Source organism: Taudactylus pleione, unplaced genomic scaffold (assembly GCF_031769625.1).
Source record: "Taudactylus pleione unplaced genomic scaffold, aTauple2 ptg000086l, whole genome shotgun sequence".
Classification (NCBI taxonomy): domain Eukaryota; kingdom Metazoa; phylum Chordata; class Amphibia; order Anura; family Myobatrachidae; genus Taudactylus; species Taudactylus pleione.
The window spans coordinates 3956795-3978313 of NW_028284488.1; the positions used below are offsets into that span (position 1 = coordinate 3956795).

A 21519-nucleotide genomic window follows, 5' to 3' on the forward strand; every position below is an offset into this window, starting at 1 on the left:
CCCTCCACCCCCTCAGAAATGCGCGGCAGACATTTTAGGCAAGCAGGTCTCTGGGAAACGCTGGGTTCAGTCTCCCTGTATACCTCTCCCACGAGCCAGTTTATACAGTGCTATATCCTACCAGCCACTGTGGTCTGTTTAGTTGATTTTAGTGCCCCTTACAGACATGTAATGTTTTTTCCTGCATTTGTATGTGACTTGTACTAGCGCTAATCTCTATTTTCTGTACTGTCAGTTTATACCTGGCCCTTTTTCTACTATACCCTGACATACTAAGGTATTGGGGGTTCATTGTACCTCACATCTGCTATGTAAGTGTGAGGACTATCACATACTATATAGTGCTGTTGCACACTACATTGTGCCATATTACACATACTGCAAGGTGTTCATTGCACAGTATTCTATTATTCTTGTAACGATGTCTGGCAAAGGAAAGAATAACAAGCAGCCTGATGCTGCTCCTCTGATAGCTTGTAAGTCCTGCTCTGCGGGCTTAGCCACAGATTACCTCTTTCAGGATGGTCTCTGTATTAATTGTTACACAGCCCCAGGTCCATCAGCCCCGGTGTGTCTCCCTCAGGACCCCGCCTGGGCTGCCCTTTCACAAATGCTTGCAAAACTTGTAGACCAAGTAGCAGTCCCGGTGGTAGCTCCACCTATGGGATGGCCATTTATGGCAAATCCATTGCCTCCCCCATGGATAGATGTACTGTCTACTTCAGTACAGAGTTTGGCTAATACCTCTAAGATTTTCCAGCAAATGCTGCAAAAAGATAAACCTTTACCTAGTAAGCCTACTAAACGTACTATGATATACTGGAATATGCCCAGTAAAAGGCTTCAAATTCCAAAATGGTTCAGTTCCTTCTACCCACTTCCAGCTACTGATTGTACTAAATGGGAAGTTCCCCCAACGGTGGATTCTCATGTAACATGTCTGGTTAAAAATGCCACCTTGCCCAGTCATACTGCAACCTCCTTGAAGGAAACCACAGATAGATGTATAGAATTTTTGTCATAAATCTATATACTCTATTACAGGAGCTATTACTCGTCCTGCTAGGGCTACGGCCTGGGTGACAAAGGCTATTGACAGTTGGGCAGAGGCCCTAGAAGAGACTTTTCCCCCTGATACTTCAAGGGAACAGCTGTCCTACATATCCAACTTTAGAGATGCAGCCTCCTACTTAGGTGAAGCAGCTATGGATACGGCTCTCCTGGCCTCCAAGATATCTGCCACTTCGGTAGTAGCCCACCGTATTTTTGGCTATGTTCCTGGAAAGCAGATTCAGAATCAAAACTGGCTCTAGAGTCTCTGACTTATTCTGGAGATATCCTATGTGGGCCAGAATTAGATCAGCCTACAGCCTGATGGGGTGGGCCTCACCCAGGGTGGGAACCCGACTTCTTCAATTCGCCCAGGTTTGGCATCAGGCCACATCAGATGCATGGGTAAGGGAAGTGGTCTCTCACAGATACGCCCTCTCATTCCTGAGGCGTCCCCCCCCCCCCCCCCCCCCCCCCATCAGTTCCTTTGCACAGGACTGCCGTCAGTCCAAACCAAGGCCCTGCTGCTCCAAAAAGCCATTCAGTCTTCACTGAATTCAAGAGTAATAATTCAGGGCCCCTCCTCACAACGGGTCAAGGGCTACTATTCTACCCTTTTCTTAGTTCAGAAGCCCATTGGGTCTCATCGGCCTATCCGCAACCTCAAGTCTCTGAACAAGTTTATCAGGGTGCCAAGGTTTCATATGGAAAACCTCCGTTTTATTATCCTAGCTATGGAGCCTGGAGATTTTATGGTATCCCTAGACATTCAGGACTCTTACCTACATGTACCTGTAGCGCCTTCTCATCAACAATATCTCCGGTTTGCTACTCTGCAGCAACATTACCAATTCCATGCTCTGCCGTTTGGCCTCTCAAGGCCCCTCCTTACCAAGATCATGGCAGTTATAGCTGCCTATCTTTGTTGTCAAGGGATCAGACTGCTCCCGTACTTAGGCGATGTCTTGCTGTTGGCCAGCTCCCCAGAGACACTTCACAGCCATCTGCAGGTAACCATTGCCTTTCTACAAATGCACGGTTTGCCGATCAACTGGAAAATGTCTTCCCTAACACCCTGTCAAAGGATGGTACATTTGGGAGCCCTCCTGGACTCTAGAGTTCAGAGAATCTTCCTAACGGCGGACAAGATTTCAGCACTCGAGCACAGATTACGCAGACTGCTTCACAATCGCAGAGTGTCGATTCACTCTGCAATGCAGGCCTTGGGATCAATGGTGTCCACCTTCGACATGGTGGAGTTCACCCAGTTTCACTCCAGGCCACTCCAACACCTGATCCTCTCCAGGGGAAACAGGCTACCCCATCTGCTCAAATCCCAGACGATGAGCCTCCCCCCCAGAGGTTCGCCTGTGCCTAGCCTGGTGGCTACTGACTTCCCATTTGAACAAGGGTCGTTCCTTTTGGATCCTGGACTCTCCTCACCACGGACACAAGCTTTCGAGGTTGGAGCGCAGTAATCGGCCAGCACTCTTTCCAGGGCCAATGGTCCCCAGTCGAGGCAGTGTTGCCTGTCAACATTCTGGGACTTCGAGCCATCTACAGAGACTCTCGCTATGGCTCAGAATATTCTGAAAAACAGGCCAGTACAAGTACAGTCCTACAGTCAATCACCAAGGGGGCACTGGAAGTCAGTCAGCAATGACAGAAGTGTCCCGCATTCTCACCTGAGCCGAACGCAATCTCCCAGATATCTCCACAGTGTTCATCCCGGGGATTCTCAATTTGGTGGCGGATTTCCTCAGCCGTCGCAACGAGCATGCAGGAGAATGGGCTCTACATCCAGAAGTCTTTCAGCTTCTAGTGGACAAATGGGGTCTTCCGGAAGTGGATCTCATGGCCTCAAGACACAACAACAAACTTCCAATTTATGGAGCCAGAGCACAGGACCCTGATGCGGCCTTCATAGACGCATTGTCGGTGAAATTGAACTTCCAGTTGGCATATCTCTTCCCTCCAATATCTCTACTTCCTCGAGTTCTTCGAAAGTACAGACAGGAAGGAGGCACAATCCTGTTCATAGCTCCGGCTTGGCCCAGACGTCATTGGTACTCCGATCTTCAAAAGCTCTCCATAGACATTACTCTTCAACTTCCTTTACGAGTAGACCTGTTTTCTCATGCTTTTGCCTTGACAAAGGGACAGGAGAGTCCCGAAACGTTGGTGGTATGTGGATACAATGTAATTTACACTAAAATACTTTTTTCAAAAAATCTCCGAGTGCCGCAGCTTGTTTGTGTTGGACATATATATATATATATATATATATATACACATACTGTATATAACAAAAATACTGTGCTAGCATACATTATATATTCATATACATATAAGAAAAACAGCAAAACACGTATCACACATTGCAACTGAGCTTAAAACCCTGTATATTAAGTAGCTAAAATAAATAAGGGAGATCTAATTTATACTATTATCCTGTCTTGACTCCGCTCGATAGTCACTCCAGCCAAACCATATCATCAATGGGTTATTTGCCGAAGATAAGTAAGAGACTCCTGTTGTCTCAAAATCACAATGGGCTTGTACTTTGGCCTCTATTGTGTCTATTTTAGGTATTACTTCTGACCTCCAGTGATATGCAATGAGGGCTTTAGTGGCAATTAAAATATGCCCCATTACATATCTATCACCCAAAGAAACGTATCCATGATAGACATGAAATAGCGCTAATAGAGGGTCTGGTGTTACATCAAGTCCAGTCACCTTGGAAATTAATGTAAAAATTTGATGCCATAAATCTATCCAATTTTGGGCAAGACCAAACTACATGATAAAGGTCTCCAATCTGGCCACAATTACGCCAGCATTGGTTAGAAAGAGAAGGCCACATCTTATGGAGCCTGTCAGGGGTTAAGTACAACCTGTGGATAAGCTTATAAAACTTTTTCAGCATGGGATATACATTTAAAAAGACGAAAACATGTTTTAAAAATAGAGCTCCGATAATCTTCCGTAAGAGGCAGAGGAAAGTTCAAATCCCATTTTAATAGAGCTGGAAAAGTCACTGGCTTAGAGGCACCTAACAGGCTATACCACCATGAAATACTTCTCTTGTATCCCCCTTAGGAAAATCTCTCAAGAATGTACTTTGGGGTAGCTATCAGTGGTTGAGATCCAAGGTGTAGACTATGCAACCAGTGGCGTAACTGCAAATATTTATAGAAATCCCCTGGAGAGACAGAAAACTTATCTTGAATCCGAGAGAAAGGGAGAAGTACACCATTAAACACAACATCCCCCAGAGAAATTGCCCCCTGGGTTATCCATGTACCAAGTTTCAAATCGGGGATCAAAGCTGCTATACCATTCAAAGTAAGATTAGTGGTAGAAAGGCAGTCATTCAACCTAGAGACCGCTTTATGCCATGTAGTCACAGGCTACTACCGCCGTAGAAGAAGAGGGCAATTGACTTTTACAGGATAGCGGAAACCACAATAAATCAGATAAGGAAAAAGGGCGGGACATGCTCTGTTCCAAGAGTATTCATGGTTTTGGGGCGTCTATCTCAAACCAGTCTCTACGTCAACTCAAAAGGCATGCCCACTGATATAGTTATAAATCTGAGAATGCTAGTCCTCCCTTAGACTTAGGAAGAGACATAATTGTCTAGACCATCTAGGTTTCTTCGATTTCCAAACATATTTTGTAAAAACACCATAAAATTTAGAAAACAACGACAGGAAGTGGCTTAGGTATGGTGCAAAATAGATACATTAACTTTGGTAACGACCATTTTTAAAGCAGCTATACGGCCAATCCATGAAACCTCTTGTAACATCCAATCAGCTGTCATAAGTGAGAATTTAGCCGCAAGGGGAATGTAGTTATATGCCACTATATCTGCTCCCCGCTTTGGTATCTGAACACCTACATAAGAAAGACTCCTATCCTGCCATGCATAATGGTACGCCCCCTTAAGTCTAGCCAAAAGCTCAGGAGAAATATTTATCGGAAGGTCTTCTGTCTTAGCAGTATTTAGTTTATAATAAGACACTTTGGAATAGTCCTCTAATATTTTATGCAGGGACAATAAAGAAGATTCAGGACTAGTCAAAAACAATAAAACGTCAGCAAATAAACACATTTTATGAGATGAGCCACCCAGCCGGGGCCCTGTACAGTAGCAGACTTCCTAATTACTTCTGCTAAGGGTTCTATAGCAAGTGCGAAAACTAAAGGGGAAAGTGGACAACCTTGCCGGGTGCCATTAGATATAGAAAAGGCAGAGGAGAGAAGACCATTTGCAAAAACTCTGGTGGAAGGGTTAGAATAAAGAGCCAATATAGCAGACAGAGTCCTATCCCTAATCCCAAAACGGCTCAACACAGCAGTTAAATAACCCCAATGAAGTCTGTCAAATGCTTTTTCAGCATCTAAGGAAAGCATTAATAACGGACCTCCAGATGCAGTAAACAATTCCACTATATTGAAGACTCGACAAGTGTTATCTGAAGATTGTCTGTCTAGTACAAATCCAGCCTGATCCTGCTTAATTAAAGAGGGTATCAACGGACCCAATCTGGCTGCTATTAATTTGGCATAGGTCTTAACATCTGTGTTCAACAGTGCTATTGGCCTATAATTAGTAACCATAGAAGGATTTTTCCCAGGTTTAGGGAATGCTACAATTTGTGCTTCCAACATTTCCGGAGTCCGATGCCTCATTATACATCAGTGTAAGAACTGGGGCTAACTCATCTTTAAAAGTTTTATAGAAGTCATTAACCACTTGCCTGGCATGGTCGTATCAGATACAACCATACCAGACTGGGCTTTCCCTGACCTGGTCGTATCTGATACGACCAGTCAGGAAAGCTCTGTGGACGAATGCTGGAAAATAAGTTTCTAGCATTCGCCAATCATAGAGGGACCTCCTGGTCCCTCTGCACACTGTCCCTCCCCGTGGGCCGGCTGATCACTTCTAGCAATGATCGGACAGCCCAGCGCCGGCACACCCACCCCTAACAGCAGCCCGGCGGCTGCTGACAGGGCAGAGAAGGCAGCGCTGATAGCGCTGTCCTTCTCTCCCTCTCTCTCCGGAGGATAGCCGCTGACAGGGCAGAGAAGGCAGCGCTGATAGCGCTGTCCTTCTCTCCCTCCTCCGGAGCTAGCAGCAGCCCGGCGGCTGATGGCAGAGCAGAGCAGACGCCGGGCAGAGAAGGACAGCGCTATCAGCGCTGTCCTTCTCTCTCCACCCCCGCTAGCAGCAGCCCTGCGGCTGCAAACTAGACAGAGCAGCCGCCGGGCAAATAGAAGGTAGCGCTTTCAGTGCTGACCTTTTCTCTGCCCCCTCCCTGTCCCAACGCCCTGTTAGCGGCTCCCCAGAGGCTGCAAACAGTAGAGGGAGCAGCCGCTGGCCAAAGAGCCAACCCCTCCTCCCCCCACCCATTTTTGCAAGCCCACCCCATGTATAAACAGCAAACCCCTATATGTGTATACATATATATATATATATGTATATATATATATAGATACTGTGTATGTGTATATATATATATATATATATATACACACACACATATACACATAAACTATATATATATTCTGCTGCCTGCTCTATCGCCCTGGACATAAAACTTCTGTCTTAGTCTAAATACATTTCTATGGACTTCACATAAAGTAAAATCATTCCATGCATCCCTGGCCTGAAGCAATTTTTTTAAAATAGTGGCATCAGAAGGAGCACTTTTATGTTGTTCCTCTAATTCCTACATATGGGCTTCTAATTCAATGTGTTGTTATAAATTAGCCGCCTAGAGGCGTGCCGCTGAGCGAATGGCCGTTCCTCTTATCACAGCCTTTAGCATGCACCCAAAATTAAAAATTGAAGTGTGTTGGTATATTAGTTTCCATATACATAGATAGAGTGTGAGAGAGGGCTTGTTTAGATTCTGGATCATTCAAGAGATAAGCTCCCAAACGCCAAGGCCTAGGTAGCATACAAGGAGACCCTACAGCCCATTCCAAACCAAGGGGAGCATGGTCAGACTATGTCATAGGCAAGATAAAGGGCCTTTGGACCTGTTGTAGGGTCCACTTATGCGCCGAAGCTAGATCAATCCAGGAATATGACCTGTGGACATGTGAATAGAACGTATAATCATGAACTGTCGAGTTCTTTGCCCTCTAGACATCAAACAAGTCATATTCCGTTAGGACTTTCTGGAAGGCTTGGGAATGATCATGTGCAGAAGTTACTTTCAGTTTAACAGTGGGAAAGGATCTATCTACATTCTGATCAAGGACAATATTAAAGTCCCCCAAAATCATAACAGCACCCTTACAGCATTTCTGTAAGGTAGGACAAAATCTTCTACAAAATGCCAAGTATTAGGAGCATAAACATAGACTAAAGTGACTAGCTGATCATCCAATTTGCTAATTAAAATGAAATAGCGACCATGTTTATCAGCATATTGAGAATTTACGATAAAATGACATGAGCTGGAAATAAGGATGGCTACTCCAGCCTTTTTCCCCTTGTCCATTAGCAGTATAACAGTGAGGATAATTATTGTCAAAAAACCGAGGTGGAGAGAATGCAGCAAAGTGGGTCTCCTGTACAGCTACCACATGCGCCTTAGCTTTTACAAAATAGCGCAAAGCAAGTCGTCTTTTATTCTGGGAATCTAAACCCTTTACATTTAACGATAAAACCTTAACCATAAATAGCCGCAATCAATATAAAGAGCCATAGTATGCTATAAAGTACATAAAGATTACAATATGAGTACCCAAAGGGAAAGGACTGGGAAAAATAGGGAAAAGGGACATTGGAAAAAAATAAACCATATAAAATAAAACAAACTGAAATAACTCCCATTAGGAGCCAGTAGGAGTCACCAACCTAGGTGACACAAAAAGTGAAAAGGGGTAGAGGCCTGCCTCCCTCCCACCACTCTTAACTTGATTAAATAATACACATTTAATTAAACAGTGTAAAGACTCTATATTCCTGAAAAAATTGGCTAACGGTAGCCAGCAACATAACAACTTGTAAGTCCAAGGGGAACACTGGAAAATAATCCATATAAGAGGCATAGACGCTAGGTATGCATCTAACCAAAAGAAGTCCAGAATTCCAAAATCAAATTAGGGTGACATTCCAGAAAACAATAAAAATAAAACAGCAAAAATATATGTAATAGAATCATACAGAACGTCAATAGGAAAACACCCAAAAAAGAAAAATGGTCAAAAGGTCCATCAATCATTAGACCCCCACAGAGGACCACTGCTTCTGTACTCAAGGACTTGTTGAAATCTGTGCAGGAACATTATCTATAATACTCCAAGAGCTAAGCAACTTAATACCGCCATCAGGCGTAGAGACCATAACCATGGATCCAATACGAGTTATAATCAGTTTGGTCAGGAAGCCCCACCTGTAGAGAATCTCTGGTTTTCGGAGAGTACTAGTAACTTGGTGGAATGACCTGCGTTAAGCTAAGGTAGCCGCAGAAATATCTCCAAAAAGTTGTAGATCACCCAACACTGCAGCAGAAATTCAGACACGCGTGCAGCTCGAAGAATCGATTTCTTAATATAAAAATAATGTAGCCGCATCAGTGTGTTCCGAGGGGCCCCAGCCGGAGCATTTTTCACCAGAAGCAAACGATGTATACAATCAATTAAGAAATCTTGTGATAGGAGTGGTAGGTAGAAGTTTCATGAATATGTCAGTAACAAATTCCTGAAGATCTCGAAAAGTGACTAATTCTGGAATACCTCGTATCTTTATATTGTTGCGTCGCGACCGGTCCTCGAGATCACTGACTTTATTCTGCAAGGCTGTAACCTCAGACTGAACCTGCTCGTGTAAAAGAATTAAATCGTTAAATTCTTCCCTCTTAGTCTCCGTGTTATCGGTGCAATTTCCCAAGTCATCAATCGACTGCTGGCAAGACTGAAGAGCAGTCCAGAATTCCAAGGAAATATGTGCCTTTGTAGGATGCCAAAAGTTGTTTCATGGACCCCACTGTGAGAGGTTCACCATCTTCGGGAGTGACAGCTGGTGACAGAACAGAAGAGGCAGGTGGAGGCGCCTTCACTGTAGAACCGGCTCCTTTAGCACCAGCATCCCTGGACGCAGCTTCCACAATACCCCGAGCAGGTGAACGTTTAAACAGCTCACAGGAGGCACCACGCTGGATGCTCGCTGGCGTTTAGGTGCCATTTATGAAATGACCACCAGAATAATAACGAGACTTGATAAAACAACGGATCCATGAATATACAAGAGTGGTGAAAGAAAGTTATATGCTGTTAATCACTGGCCATAGGAGAGGCTGATGTGGGCATATAATACAGCTGCACCTTGGACTGGGTATTCCAGTTGGGGATTTTAGCCACTAAGGGCCTGATTCAGAGCCGCTCGTTCGTTCCGAGCGATGTTTGCACAACTGCGCATGCGTACGGATCGTAATACGCATGCGCAAACCAGTCAGTGCGGCCGAAAATCGTTTGTTCGCTAAATAGCGAATGCCTGCTATTTTGAGTGACAGGAGGAGGCGTATGTGGGTGGTAACGGGAAGGTGCTTGAAAACGGGGAGTGGAGATCCGAACGCAGGCGTGCTTAAAGGTCAAAACGGGCGTTTTATGGGTGTGCATAATTAATACAGCAGCGTCATTGACCACGTCACTGGGTTATTTTATAGTCAGAACTGCTCGCAAGATTGCGGTAGGAAAAACCAACCACAAGAATAGCGAGCAGTTCATACGCTGGTCGATGTACTCGATTAATCTAATAAATAGCGGACATGACGTAGGATGCGAGCGGCTAGGGGGCGTAGTTTCCCAAAAAACGGCCGCAAGTTTTGTTCGATCGTTCAGACCTAGAGGCGTGAACAGACCGCAAAGAGCGAATGGTTCATTTGAATAGCCACCCCTTTTTTTTGAACGAGCGAGCGCAAATAGCGTTCGGCTCTGAATCAGGCCCTAAATGCTGACAGGTAAGAGACCAGGGCTGTCTCCATAGAGAATGCAGGACACAGAGAACTGCAGAAATGCTGGCAGCCAGCCAGGCAGGCACTGTATACACTGTAGTGGACTCTTTCCAAGATGACTGCTTCTCTGCTTCCTCCAGCACCACACCACTCTTAGGGCCTACAGGTACTCCTGGGGCTAGGGTTCAGGTGCAGGGATGCCAGAGAGCTCACCTGCAGGGAGAGGAAGGCAATGGTACCTGCATTCCGTTTTTAACGCAGTTAAGACACTTCCAGATCGTCCAAGTTATTCATTGTGAATTCTTTGTGCACACTCTACAGTCCTGGCTACACTACACTGTGTCCCTGTTCTGTCGCTGAGGTAGCATGTGGCCGCCGTCTCTGCATAGTGTGAGACACGGGGCCCTTTTATAATTGTGATCGTTACGCTACCGGTGACTGTTATTTGTAGCTTATATAAATCCACTTGACAGTCTTCTAGCTAACAATTGGTATATTTAGTTAGTTGCATTTTAATACTAGACGTGCTGAAATGGTAATCATTCTCTTTTGCTGACATGAAGTGGCTTAATGTGGGTATTGCACTTTGTACTGATACTAAATTACTAATTAGTTTAATATGTGCTGTCGCTGGACCTGGGTATGAGCTGTAAAAGTGACCATTTTGGGGAATTGGTATGAAATACCGGCGGCTCAATATCCCAACAGCGACATTCCAATATCTGAAGATCCTGACAGGGGTGGTAACTATGCTATCCCTACCCCTCTCTCCCCCCCCCATCCCCCTCACCCATACCCGCCATTGGCGGTGCCTAACCCTCCCCGGGGGGTGCCTAACCCTAAGTCCTCCTGGCAGAGCAGGATTTAGACCTCATGAGGCCCTAGGCAAGATACTAGTTTGGGGCCCCCTCCCTCACACACACATAAACAGTATAGATATAGAGATATACATCGCTATATATATATATGTGTAAATAGCGATATATATCTCTATATCTATACTGTTTGTGTGTATATGTATGTGTGTGTATGTATATCTATATATATATATGTATGTATGTGTGTATAGGGCATTATAATTAATACAGGTCCCGGACCCTACCTGCAGCACTGCTACGGTTTGCTGCTGATGGGCGGTGGCCGCTGAGGCTTGGAATTTAAGGCTGGCAATGACACTGGCGGAATGCCTGCTGGGGTGGGTAGCGGCGGGGCTAGCTGGCCTGGATGATGGATCAACTGCCTGGGACTGGGAGGGAGTGGGACAGGGTGGCGGGTCCCCGCCTGTGAGTTACACTTACTTGAGTCTGCTCTGCAGTCACAGTGTACCGCACGCAGGCTGACAGCCGGGCCGCATACAACAGTCTCTGTTTGGAGGCGGGTGCTCCTCTGGGAGCGCTGTGAAGTTGTAAACGGCTGGGTGGGGTCCCGTCCACGGGCCCCTTGGGTCCCGCCGGGCCCTAAGCGAGCGCCTAGGATGCATAGCAGGAAATCCGGCCCTGCCTCCTGGGGGTGCCTAAACCTAACCCCCGGTCCCGCGGCTAAGACTTTAGAAGCCCCGCTTATGTTCGTTCGGGATGCCGGCTATTGGGATTTTGGCGTGGGGCTAAAGATAGGCGTCGGGATTTCAACGCCTATCTTTAGTCCTGGGTCGGGCTTCCACTGTATGGATTCCGACGGCCGGCATCCAGGCTGCCGGTAATCTAACTACATCCACATATTGGGTAGGGTTTGTTAGTTTCTAGAGGTTTCTTGCCTTGCGTCACGCGACCATGTGAAATGCAGACTTAAAAGGCTCTTGTTGAGAATGTACAGTATACGTCAGGAATGCCATTTATGTGTATCTTGACATTTTCACGTTCTACTTAAAATAATTCCAGCATTCATGACAGATAGAAATCATGAGTTACTTCTATCTCATGGACAGGTCTCTTCTAATTAAGTATTTCCTTGATGAAAATAAACTTGCATCCCTGCCTCAGTTATGTTTGAGTCACATGGTAAGGCTTAGTAGCGTGATAGAGCAAAAATTACCTGCTACCTTTGCCAAATGGCTAAATCTGAAAGAAATGCATTGTGAAATTTGTGTGGCCTGACTGTAGAGACCTGATCATTCAAGAACAGAGCTGAGCAACTGGATCATGCAATCTTCCATCTAACTTCCTTCTGGGTAAGCCCATAGAAACACTTTCTAACCCTGCATAAATCCCCACTTACACACACACACGCATTCGGTATGAAATACCGGCTGACGCATGGCCGGCAGTTCGATTCCCGGCAGCATCAGCCCGACAGATGCAGAGATCCCGGCAGCGGCAGCCCGTCAGCGCTGGAAATCCGATTGTCCCTAGGTAAGTACAAACTAACCTAACCCCCCTAACCCTCCTTAGAGGTGCCTAACCCTAACCTCTCCCCCTGTACCTAACCCTAATCCCCCCTCTAAGTGCCTAAACCTAACCCCCCTTCCCCGCTGCCTAACCCGAAGTCCCCCCCGGGTGCCCTAAAACTAACCCTCTCCCCCTCGCGGCTGTCCGCTCACGGCACCCGGCATCCCTTCGATCGGATGCCGGGCGCCGGTCTCCCGGCATCGGAAAAATGCCAGGCATCTAGATTTAGACGCCTGTCATTTAACCCTCGCCGGATAAAGCAATTGGGAAGCCGGCTGTTGGGCTTACGTCAGCCGGTTTCCCAACTGAAACACACACACAGACACACACACAGACACACACACACACACACACCCCACCCCACCCCCGTGCAATTGGCTAAATCAGAACCTCGGATTGGAAGCTCTTTTTGAAGGTCTGAATGACTAAAGATGTTCAACCTGCATCCATATCATTTAGTTTAAATTTCTTAAAACATGGCACCTTCTGACACTCCAAGCTTAAGGAAATGTTTCTGACCCACGGCTGTTTCTCTTTATTCTTCCTAATCCACTTTCTTATGTTAGATATCCTTGCTACTATTGTTTCAAATTGTACAATAAGCATCTGCCACTGAAAAAAGGAAGAAAAAACACGATCCCCACATGATCTACAATTCTCTATGCCATACATTTTTTCCACTCAACCTTTTGTCTCCTGTACCCAGAATACTTTATATTTCAAAGAAAATGGTTTAATACATACTTATGATATACAGATAATTTCTTGTGAATGAAGAGGAAATCCATTTGATGGTGCATATGTCATTATAGAGACAAATCGCTGCATGGTGCATGTCTGTATAGCTGTTGATGAGAAATATTTGCCTTATTCACCAGTTTAAGATTATACCTCACGTTATTGCGAACAAAATATAATGTGTGGTTCTTTTTTGCTTGTTTATATACGCAGGAATCGGGAGATAACAACCAATTCTGTTGGAGAAATCTGTTCTCCTGCATCAATCTGCTGCGAATCCTGAACAAGCTCACCAAGTGGAAACATTCCCGCACCATGGTAAGTGTCCATCATACCATCAATACAAAGAGATCAGAGTGCTTTCAGAAATCCTACTTGCAAATGATAATCCAGTGATGATTCAGATCTAAACTGATGTATACTTCAATATCATTTAATGTCTGGTCTCTTAAGCTGGGGCATACACTGCCAGATAAAATGCCTGACAGACTGACAGATATTTTATCTGACAACCTGCAGATATCGTGGGCATACACTGCGAGATATCTCAGTGTATTGGCCCCGATATCTGCGAGGAGACATTTCCCAGTTCCTTCCCTGTAAAGGAGCAGGGGAAATGTTCGTCTGTCGGCCGCGACTGGGCATACACTGCCTGATCCCGCCGACATTTAACTAGCAAAATATTATATAAATGACCGATCGATATTTTACCCTCTGTCACCCGCACACACAGTACAATTATCGGGGGGGGGGAGATCCGCTGACATCGGGCAGATTAGCCCAATAATTGTATAGTGTATGCCCAGCATTAGACTTAAAAGCAATAATGTTATCCACAATATTACTCCTATAATAAATTACACATCAGTCTTGAAGCTGGCTGGTCATACATTTATACAACATACAGATGTGTCCTCATACATCTAGCCTCAATTGCCACGTAGTGCGACTTGCCTGGCGTGAGTGAGACGTCCTGTCCCGTGCTACTCTGCTAGCGTCGGGCGTCTTTTTTTTCTGCTGAAAATGCGTCTAAGTCGCAATGCGGTGAGACTAGGACGCACCAGCAGACTGCGCTGATTAATGTGATATGTGACACTTGTATATCTGTGTGCACCCGAGTCTGTATATGAAACACAATTGGAATGAAAAAAGCTGCAGCCGCTACATTGTAGCACTTGATATACAGATTCAGAGACTCAGTCACACCCAGATATAAAAGTGTCAAATATCAAATTAATCAGTACAGTCTGCTGGTGCGTCCTAGTCACATTGCATTGCGAAAATAGTCGCCTGGCGTTAGTCTCATGGGACCTGGCGCGACTGCAGCAAAGATGTATATGGACAGCCAGCTCCCACAACAACCAGAGCAATTTTATATGGAAATCCTGTGTCCCCTCATAGATATATCATCTATAAAGATCTTGGTTACAAATTTGTATGGTTTCTGCATCCTCTTGAGTAGACTGAATAATGTGTTGTAGGATATACATCTGAATTTCAAGTGCAAAATTCTGCAGCGTTTTATTGCACAGTAAAACAGCATGGAAGGTAGAGTTTCATGCGAGTTGCACATGGAGGGACCTGTCGGGGGCATGCTAATGCAGCTGAAGCGCACTTCGGAATAGGCTAAAACTTCAGATATGTCCGATAACATCAACCTTGAAAGAAAATCGAAAATAAATATGCCCATTATCTGTTTTACCCATATCATACATGGTACCATCTGTGTGGCAATATTAATGCCATATATGTATACAAAAAAGTTGAACTTTTGCTTTTGGTGCTAACCATAATATAGTGCAAATATGTGTATATCTAGTAAATAAAAGCATAGGGATTTTGATCATATATTTATCAAAACATTTAAGCGTGCAGCCTGTCATCAAGGGACCCCAACTCTACAAGTTCCAACACTAGCATATATGAGGTGTGGCTATTAAATAAGGAGACTGTACTTGTAAGAAATAAACCATACTGCGTGAGATAAAAGGGAGTGGGGGAACATTGACCTTGGACTATCCCAAAACGGTTTTGCAAGTTTCACCCCTCTCGCACAGATCGTTTGCTGTCACACAGCGTTTGAAGAAGTTGTTTTTCTTCCTGTGGGTCATAAAAATGCTTGGTTCTAAAGTAGAGAGAGAAAATCTAAAGTTAATTTGTACAGACATTTTGGAATTCAAGCGGATTTGCATTTTTTTAGATAGTTATTACCTGTGGTGAAACATGGATCTTCTAGTACAACCCTGAGACAAAACCCCAGTCCATGCACTGGAAAACACCATCATCACCAAGAATGAAGAAAGCACTTCAAAGCAAATCCAAATTCAAAGCCATGTTAACTGTTTTCTTTGATATCAAGGGTGTTATTTTGGAAGACTGGGTAACAGAAGCCGCATGTCACGTTCGTGTTAGGGAGATCTCCTACTGAGGAGCTAGAAGTCAAGGTCCTGGGTTGGGAAATGAACAGGAGGCGAGAGGCCTGGATATACTTCCTCCTCATCCACACGTACCGGAAGTTGGCGAGACCTGACCCAAGGCGCGGAGTCTAACCTGCCGGGGAGTGTGTCCACCAGTGACCCCTCTGATTGGGATTTCGGTTTTAGCTGCACGCAGCAGGCAGGTCGCGGCCCTTTAGTCAGGTATCCGGTACAAGTGGGAATAGAGGAACGCAATCACAGGTGAGACACAGTGGCACTAATAGAACTAAGCTGCGCATAGAGTGCACTTGTTGCAGAAACTTAGGTAACGCTGGCACAGGAAAGAAATAACACAAGACAATGCTTGATGAAGGTACTGAGTACACTAGTTGTGGCTCTAGACGCGGCATTGTCACTGAAAGATGGTATCATGAAATGGTACTTGATGGAACTGAGTACACACACTGCGGCTTTAGACGCAGCACATTCACAGAGGAATGGTATCACGAGATGGTACTAAATGAGGGTACAGAGTACACACACTGGTTTTAGTCACAGCACTTGTCACTGGAAGATGGTATCATGAGATGGTACTTGATGAGGGTACAGAGTACACACAATGTTCGTTTTAGTCACAGCACATGGTACTTGATCAACGTACTGAGGGCCTGATTCAGAGCCGGACGCGACCATCGTGCTTGCGACGAGACCCTGCAGTAGGGTCTCGGTGACTGCAAGCCCTGGAGTGATTTTGACTCTATCAGAGCCAAAATCACTCCCACTGACATCACTAGTGATGTCAGTGGGGCCGGACCCAGACGGTAGGCGTTCCCATGGGAACGCCTCCATCTGGTAGCCACGCCCACCAAGGGGGGCGTGCTATCAATCAACATCGACAGCACGCACCCTTTGGTGCGAGACCTGGAGCGACGGCTTCCCCGTCGCTCGCCGGGTCTCACGCATGCGCACGACAGAGCAGCCTCCGTCGTGCGCATGTGCATTCGGGTACCATCGACCCGCTTGCAAGCGTCCTGCGCTCGCGAGCGGGTCTGAATGAGACCCTGAGTACACACGCTGCGGCCTTAGACACAGCACAGTCACAGAGGATTGGTATTCCGAGATGGTACTAGGTGAGAGTACAAAGTACACACACAGTAGTTATAGACACAGCACCGTCGCTAGAGGATGGAATCACGAGTTGGCACTTGGTGAAGGTACTGAGTACACTACACGGAAGAACACTAGAATTAGCTCTGACAAGAGAGGAGCACGAAACCTGGAATGTAGTAACGGCAAGCTTACACCAGAAAATACAACGTTGTACAGGCAACTTCCTGCTGTCCAGAGCCCTGTTATATACCCTAAGGTATCAGTCCATTGGTGGACAGCGTCCGTTAACAACAACTACGCTACCATTGGGTAAAGAGTTAGTCAGGTGATGAAGACTGTCATGGCTGTGCCCATGACGGCAACCGCAGCCAAATATTGTTTCATCCTCCATCAGGACAACGCACCATCCCAAACAGCTTTCTCTGTGGAGCAGTTTTTGACCGAGAAACAGATTGCAGTGCTAGAACACCATACTCGCCAGACCTAGCACCGTGTGACGACTTTCTTTTCCCTAAAGTCAAATCTGTACTCATGGAACCCATTTTGCATCAGTTACTGAGGTAAAGAAGAAAACAGCGGAGCTGTTGAGAGAGCTAACGGATTATGAGCTACAGCACGGCTTTGACCAATGGAAATTAAGAATGCAGAGGTGTGTGGATGCAGAAGGGGAACGGGGTTAAAATGTACTTAATATAATTAAACATAAATTATAGCTTTAGTCTTGTTATTTAATAGCCACACCTTGTATGCCATACACACCATTAAATTGTAGTTAAGTGCACTCACCTCTCAGGTACAGAGGGTAACCTCTAGACAAGGGCTGGCTTGTGAGCCACACCCAACTAGGCCTTAGGTAGCCTGTGATTGGAAGCAGCCATGATAGCAGTAGGCAACATTTTCGATACAAAACGGAAAATAAATATACTCACACTACTGATATTGTATTTACAATTTTCTGGAGCTTAAAGATGTTTGTGGTAGTGGTATGAAATATTTTTTTGGTCTCTAGGCACATGACACTTCCTGACTGTAGCTTTACAGAAAGACACTGCAGCCAGCCTTTCTCGGTGTAATATAGCTGCAAGGAAAACACGTTGTCTTAGATTACAAGATACATATTTAATTGGATCAACTTGTATTTTATATTTAATTTATCTTTTTTACCATCAGCGCTACTCTTTTTTGAATGTTTACACACCTAACTCTGGTCAACCCTCTTTTGTTGCTGCTGTTTTAGATAAAGCTGAGACTTTATTGGAAGGAATTACGGTTGTAGGAGGTGATTTAAATTGGCCTCTTGATCCTCTTCCTGACACTTCCAATAAAACAACTCATAGGCCAGGGAAGGAGTTTAGGCGATTGGGACGCACCCTTCACGACCATCAGCTAGCTGATTCCTGGCGGATCGCTCATCCAGCTGAATCTGACTTTACCTTCTTCTCTCGCCCCCACCACACCTACTCGAGATTATCTTTTCTTGAGTCACCGACATCTACATCTTCTATCAAACACTTCAATAGGATCTATCACTTGCCATGCTCCAGTTTTTCTTACCCTTTCCCTTCCACAACACTCGCTAAATCCTTGGTCATGGCGTTTTAACGACCTCCTTTTACAAGATGCCTATTGTAAATCCCAAATTGAGTCCTCCATAGACTCTTACATTGAACAAAATGATCAAGATGATATTTCCAAGGTAACGGTGTGGGAGGCACATAAATGTGTCCTCCGGGGCACTTGCATTCAATTAGGCTCCTATATAAAAAAAAAAAACAGAAACGAAGCAAAGGGATGCCCTTTTGGCTGAGATCAAATCCTTGGAAACTTCCCACAAAGCTTCCTTATCCCCACACTATTATTATAAATTGGAGGAAACTAGAGCTGCCCTTCATAAACTTTCTATGGATAAAATAAAACTGTCCTACTGTAAATGTCGTAGTCGCTTCTACCAATGGGGAAATAAACTGGGTAAGCTGTTGGCTAGGGCGTTGCGTGAACAGCGTGCTATTACATTTATTCAAGCTATAAAAGACGAGCATGGCCAGACCCATAATGAAACTAAACGAATCGCTGAGTCCTTCCGGTCTTATTATGCTAAACTCTATAACCTCAAGAACCTGGGTCAAGACTCTGACATTATTATCCATCGAGAGGCAATTTCATCTCATTTAAGATCACTTAATTACCCTCAGCTCGCTCCAGAGGAGGTTGATTCTCTTGAAACAACTTTCTCCGTTGAAGAGGTGGATCGGGCAATCTCCTCTCAAGATGGTAAAAGTCCTGGTCCAGATGGATTTTCTACAGCCTATTATAAGGCTTTCAAAGATAGATTAGCACCCCTTATGACTCGCGCCTTTAACTCAATCTCAGATAGTACTAGTTTTTCCAAACAATCACTGGAGGCACATATTTCCGTCTTACCTAAGGAGGGCAAAAACCCTACCTTGTGACCTAGTTATACGTCTATTTCACTCCTAAATATTGACTTTAAGATTTTTGCTAAGCTCCTAGCCAACCGGTTGAAGACGTTCGTACCTAAATTGATCCACGTTGACCAGGTTGGTTTTGTCTTGGGTCGCGAGGCCAGAGACAATACAACGAAAGTCATTAATTTAATACACCAAGCCTCTCTTTCATCTACCCAGACTATTATTTTATTAACTGACGCAGAGAAGGCTTTCGACAGGGGTCTTTTACGACACTTGGGATTAGGGCCTACATGTCTTCGGAGAATTTTGGCATTATATGATGTCCCCACAGCCAGAATTAGGATAAACGGATCCCTCTCTGACTCATTTTCTATTTCAAATGGTACAAGGCAGGGGTGCCCTCTCTCTCCTCTTTTATTCGTTCTATGTATGGAGGCATTAGCTAGGGCTATAAGCATTAATGTGAACATTTCTGGTATCCATATAGGCAGTCACTCAGGAATATAAGCTAGCACTCTTTGCAGATGACCTTCTTGCAGTGCTCTCTAACCCAGGTACTTCTCTCCCGAACCTTGTTTCAGAATTCCAAAAATTTGGCATGTTTTCAAATGTTTTAATTAATTATTCCAAGTCTGTGGCGATGAGTCTGACTGCCCCCCATCCTTGGTAAATTCTTTGAAACAATCCTTTTCCTTTGTTTGGCATCCCACTAGACTTAAATATCTAGGAGTCTTCCTGACTAAAGACCTATCCCAACTGTCCTCAAATTATTTTTTGCCATTATTGCAAACTATCCGTACTGATTTGGCCAGATGGCTCACCACTCGCTTATCCTGGATCGGCAGGATTAACGTGATCAAAATGAAATCCTTGCCAAAAATTTTATATTTAATGTAAACTCTTCCAAATCATATACCTCCAACATGGTTTGCAGAAATGGAACGCCTTATTCGTAGATTTGTCTGGAACAGTTCCACACCACGTTTTAAACATACTATCCTTCACCGCCGTAAACAAGACGGAGGTCTGCAGCTTCCCCACATCACTAGCTATTATGCCATAATGCTTAATCGTGTTCTTGAGTGGACCCGAGCGAGGGGTTTCAAAAAGTGGATCATGTTGGAGGAAAGCAGTCTGACTCAGCCCATAGAAATTGTTCCATGGCTTCCCAAACTACCAACTGTTAGACATCCCACTATAACACCCACATTACGCGCTTGGCAGAAATTGCGCCGTCTCCCCCATATTTCATCTATTGTTTCCCCTCTCACTTCCTTTCTTGGGAATTTGGACTTTTCCCCTGGGCTCTCCACACTGTCTTTTAAAAACTGGATGAGCGATGGCCACTTTAGACTGGGTCAAATGGTTTATTCGTCAGGGGTGCGATCGTTTACAGAACTCCAGGAATTATGGCATCTCCCCCAATCCGAATTCTGGAAATACCTCCAAGTACGGCATTTTATCACCGCTTCTTGCAAGCTTCCTGATCTCACCAGGACACTTACCTTATTTGAATCCTTATGTTCTTCCTCTCAAACTCCATCCCATACTGTATCTACACTATACTCAGTAATTATTTGAAATTTGTATAAATTGCCTCCTCAATTTACTGTAGTGTGGGAGAAAGACGTCCGGGATAAAGTTCAGGATATTGATTGGGAGATTGTTTTTAATAACACCTTTTGCCAGTTCTTCTTGTATAGCTACTCTTGAAACTCTCTACAAAGTCTTATCACGTTGGTATAAATACCCAGTACTTTTATATAAAATGTTTCCGCAGGTCCCCAAAGTATGCTGGAGATGTAACTCTGCACCAGGTAGCCTTCTCCACATATGGTGGGACTTTCCCTCCCTAGCTCCTTTTTGGTTGAATGTATTTGAATGTTCTAAGATAATTCTTGGGGGAGAGGTCCCTAGAGATCCTGGCTTTTGGCTCCTAAACATGACCTCTTCTTCTACGGCTTCCTACAAGAATTCCTTACTGAGGCACCTGAACAATGCAGCTAAAGCGGTAATTCCTGTTTTATGGAAGTCTACCTCCTCTCCCTCCATTAAAGATTGGTTTAAGAGGATCGATTAATACATGGATATGGATGACATCCTATCCTTTTCTAAAGGTAGACCTACCGACTTTACTATTTTGTGGTCCCCTTGGCTGATGTTCAAGGGCTCTACACGATATTCCATGTTTAATGGTTCCAACCCTGTATCCGTATCTGTCTCTTCTTGATTCTAATATACTCTATTTGTGACTGATAATTTGTCCCCACGGATCACCCCCTTTTCTCCCGCTCAGTTTCCTTCTTCCCCTCTGACCTCCCTTTCCCCGAACTTCCCCCTATATTGTTTATTTATTGTTTATTTTTTATTGTTTATTTTATTTTACTGTATATTCCTTATGTGATCTATT

General features: G+C 44.7%; 1 protein-coding gene across 2 annotated transcripts in view; it reads left to right on the top strand.

Moving 5' to 3' along the window:
- Positions 1-21519, top strand: part of STRIP2 (striatin interacting protein 2) — a 149304-nt gene that overhangs the window by 121201 nt on the left and 6584 nt on the right. For both annotated transcript variants that reach the window (XM_088468667.1, XM_088468668.1), the window contains exon 19: positions 13367-13471. In XM_088468667.1, coding sequence (XP_088324793.1) covers positions 13367-13471 — 105 coding nt within the window. The remainder of the gene's footprint in view (positions 1-13366; positions 13472-21519) is intronic.